Below are 1,504 nucleotides of genomic sequence, written 5' to 3' on the forward strand. Positions count from 1 at the left end.
AAGTATTTATTTCATGATTTCAAGATACCACATAGTTAAAAAAAATGAATCACCTTAAAAAATTTGACACCCTCATTTAAAAACATTCACATTATTACAAAAAAAAAAATTAATAGTAAAATATTAAAATAAGATATTTAATTACAATATAAATTATATTATTCAATAAAAAAATAATAAAACTAGTTGTGTTGTGAGAGTAGGAGTAAAAAAATTGAGGGCGGGCCAATCAACCATCATGTAAACAATTTCACACTTTATTTATATATTTTTTCTTTCTTTACCTTTTTTTTTTCTTTCCATCTTTTCTCTTTGCATCATACCGTCCTATAATCAAGACTTAATTTTAATAATTAAGAAACTACAGTAATTAAATATGTTAGTAGCTGTAGTTAGGAAATGTAGGTTATCACAAATTGAATTAGAGAAATTTTATATGTATATATAGATATCACTGTACAACGATTTTCAATCGAGAAAGAACAAAACGAAGGTCTGGCTTTTCAAAATAAGTTGTGAAATATAAGAGACAATTTCAATGTTGGAGTACCTACCACATTTTAAAACCAACCCTCAGAAAAAAAAAAAAAAAAAAGTTGGATGTCCTACTTTTGAATTTGAAATGCTTTACAAACCAACCACTAGAAGGTAGTCCAACAACAGAGTCATGAAATTTGTATAAAAGGCGAACCTGAAAATGAACACAACTCACCAAGCTGAAAGCAAAAGTTCCCTGAAGTTAATTAAGTGTTTAGCCATGGCCTCCCACAGTTTCTTCATCTTTGCTTTTCTCGTTGCTATTTCCTTCTCAAACATCGATATTGGGCTCGCAGGTCGTCATCTGATGCAAACAACACCAAATGTCCCAACATTGCCACCTCTGCCTACAATTCCAACACAGCCTATTATTCCGACCATTCCAAACATCCCACAGGTCACTCTTCCACCACTTCCGAACCTTCCCTTCTCATTCCCTTTTCTCTCTCCACCACCTTCACCTTCCACTCCTTGAATCAACCTACTTTTCCACTGTTCCAGAGTTTGCTTCTCATCGTGGCCTGCGTTTATCTTTCATCCAGACATGTTACACATATCTGATGCTTACGTTATACGTTGTTCTCTTATGTTGTTCCGGACTTTGCATTTTCCTTTCTTCTTTCATCTTATTCCATGCATGTCTTCCCTCTCTTTACTTCTCTTCATGTATTTCAATATCATCTGTTGTTGTTATACGATACGTTATAGGATACATAATAATAAATAATTCGTTGGTTTCTCAACTCCCTCTTCACTTTTTTCTATTCAAAAATATCTCTGACATAATACGTAATTTAGAATAAGAATAAGATACTTTGATTTTATTTTTAATTTTTCACTCTAATGTTTTTAGATCATCACATCATATTATTAAAAAAATTTAAAATAGATCATTGAAGAATGATTAGATGATAGGTTAAAAATGAATAAAACAAAATGGGTCAGAAAAACATTATCCTTAAAATAA

At 31.1% G+C, this 1,504-nt stretch overlaps 1 protein-coding gene across 1 annotated transcript; it reads left to right on the top strand.

Moving 5' to 3' along the window:
* Positions 1–598: 598 nt before the first annotated feature.
* Positions 599–1,280, top strand: LOC114188630 (uncharacterized). Its single transcript, XM_028077197.2, has one exon. The coding sequence runs from the start codon at positions 698–700 to the stop codon at positions 1,010–1,012; it is 315 nt and encodes a 104-aa protein (XP_027932998.2). The 5' UTR covers positions 599–697; the 3' UTR covers positions 1,013–1,280.
* The last annotated feature ends 224 nt before the right edge of the window (positions 1,281–1,504 follow it).

The sequence above is a fragment of the Vigna unguiculata genome, chromosome 6 (genome assembly GCF_037176805.1).
Source record: "Vigna unguiculata cultivar grain cowpea cultivar isolate G323 ecotype 2 chromosome 6, ASM3717680v1, whole genome shotgun sequence".
NCBI lineage: Eukaryota > Viridiplantae > Streptophyta > Magnoliopsida > Fabales > Fabaceae > Vigna > Vigna unguiculata.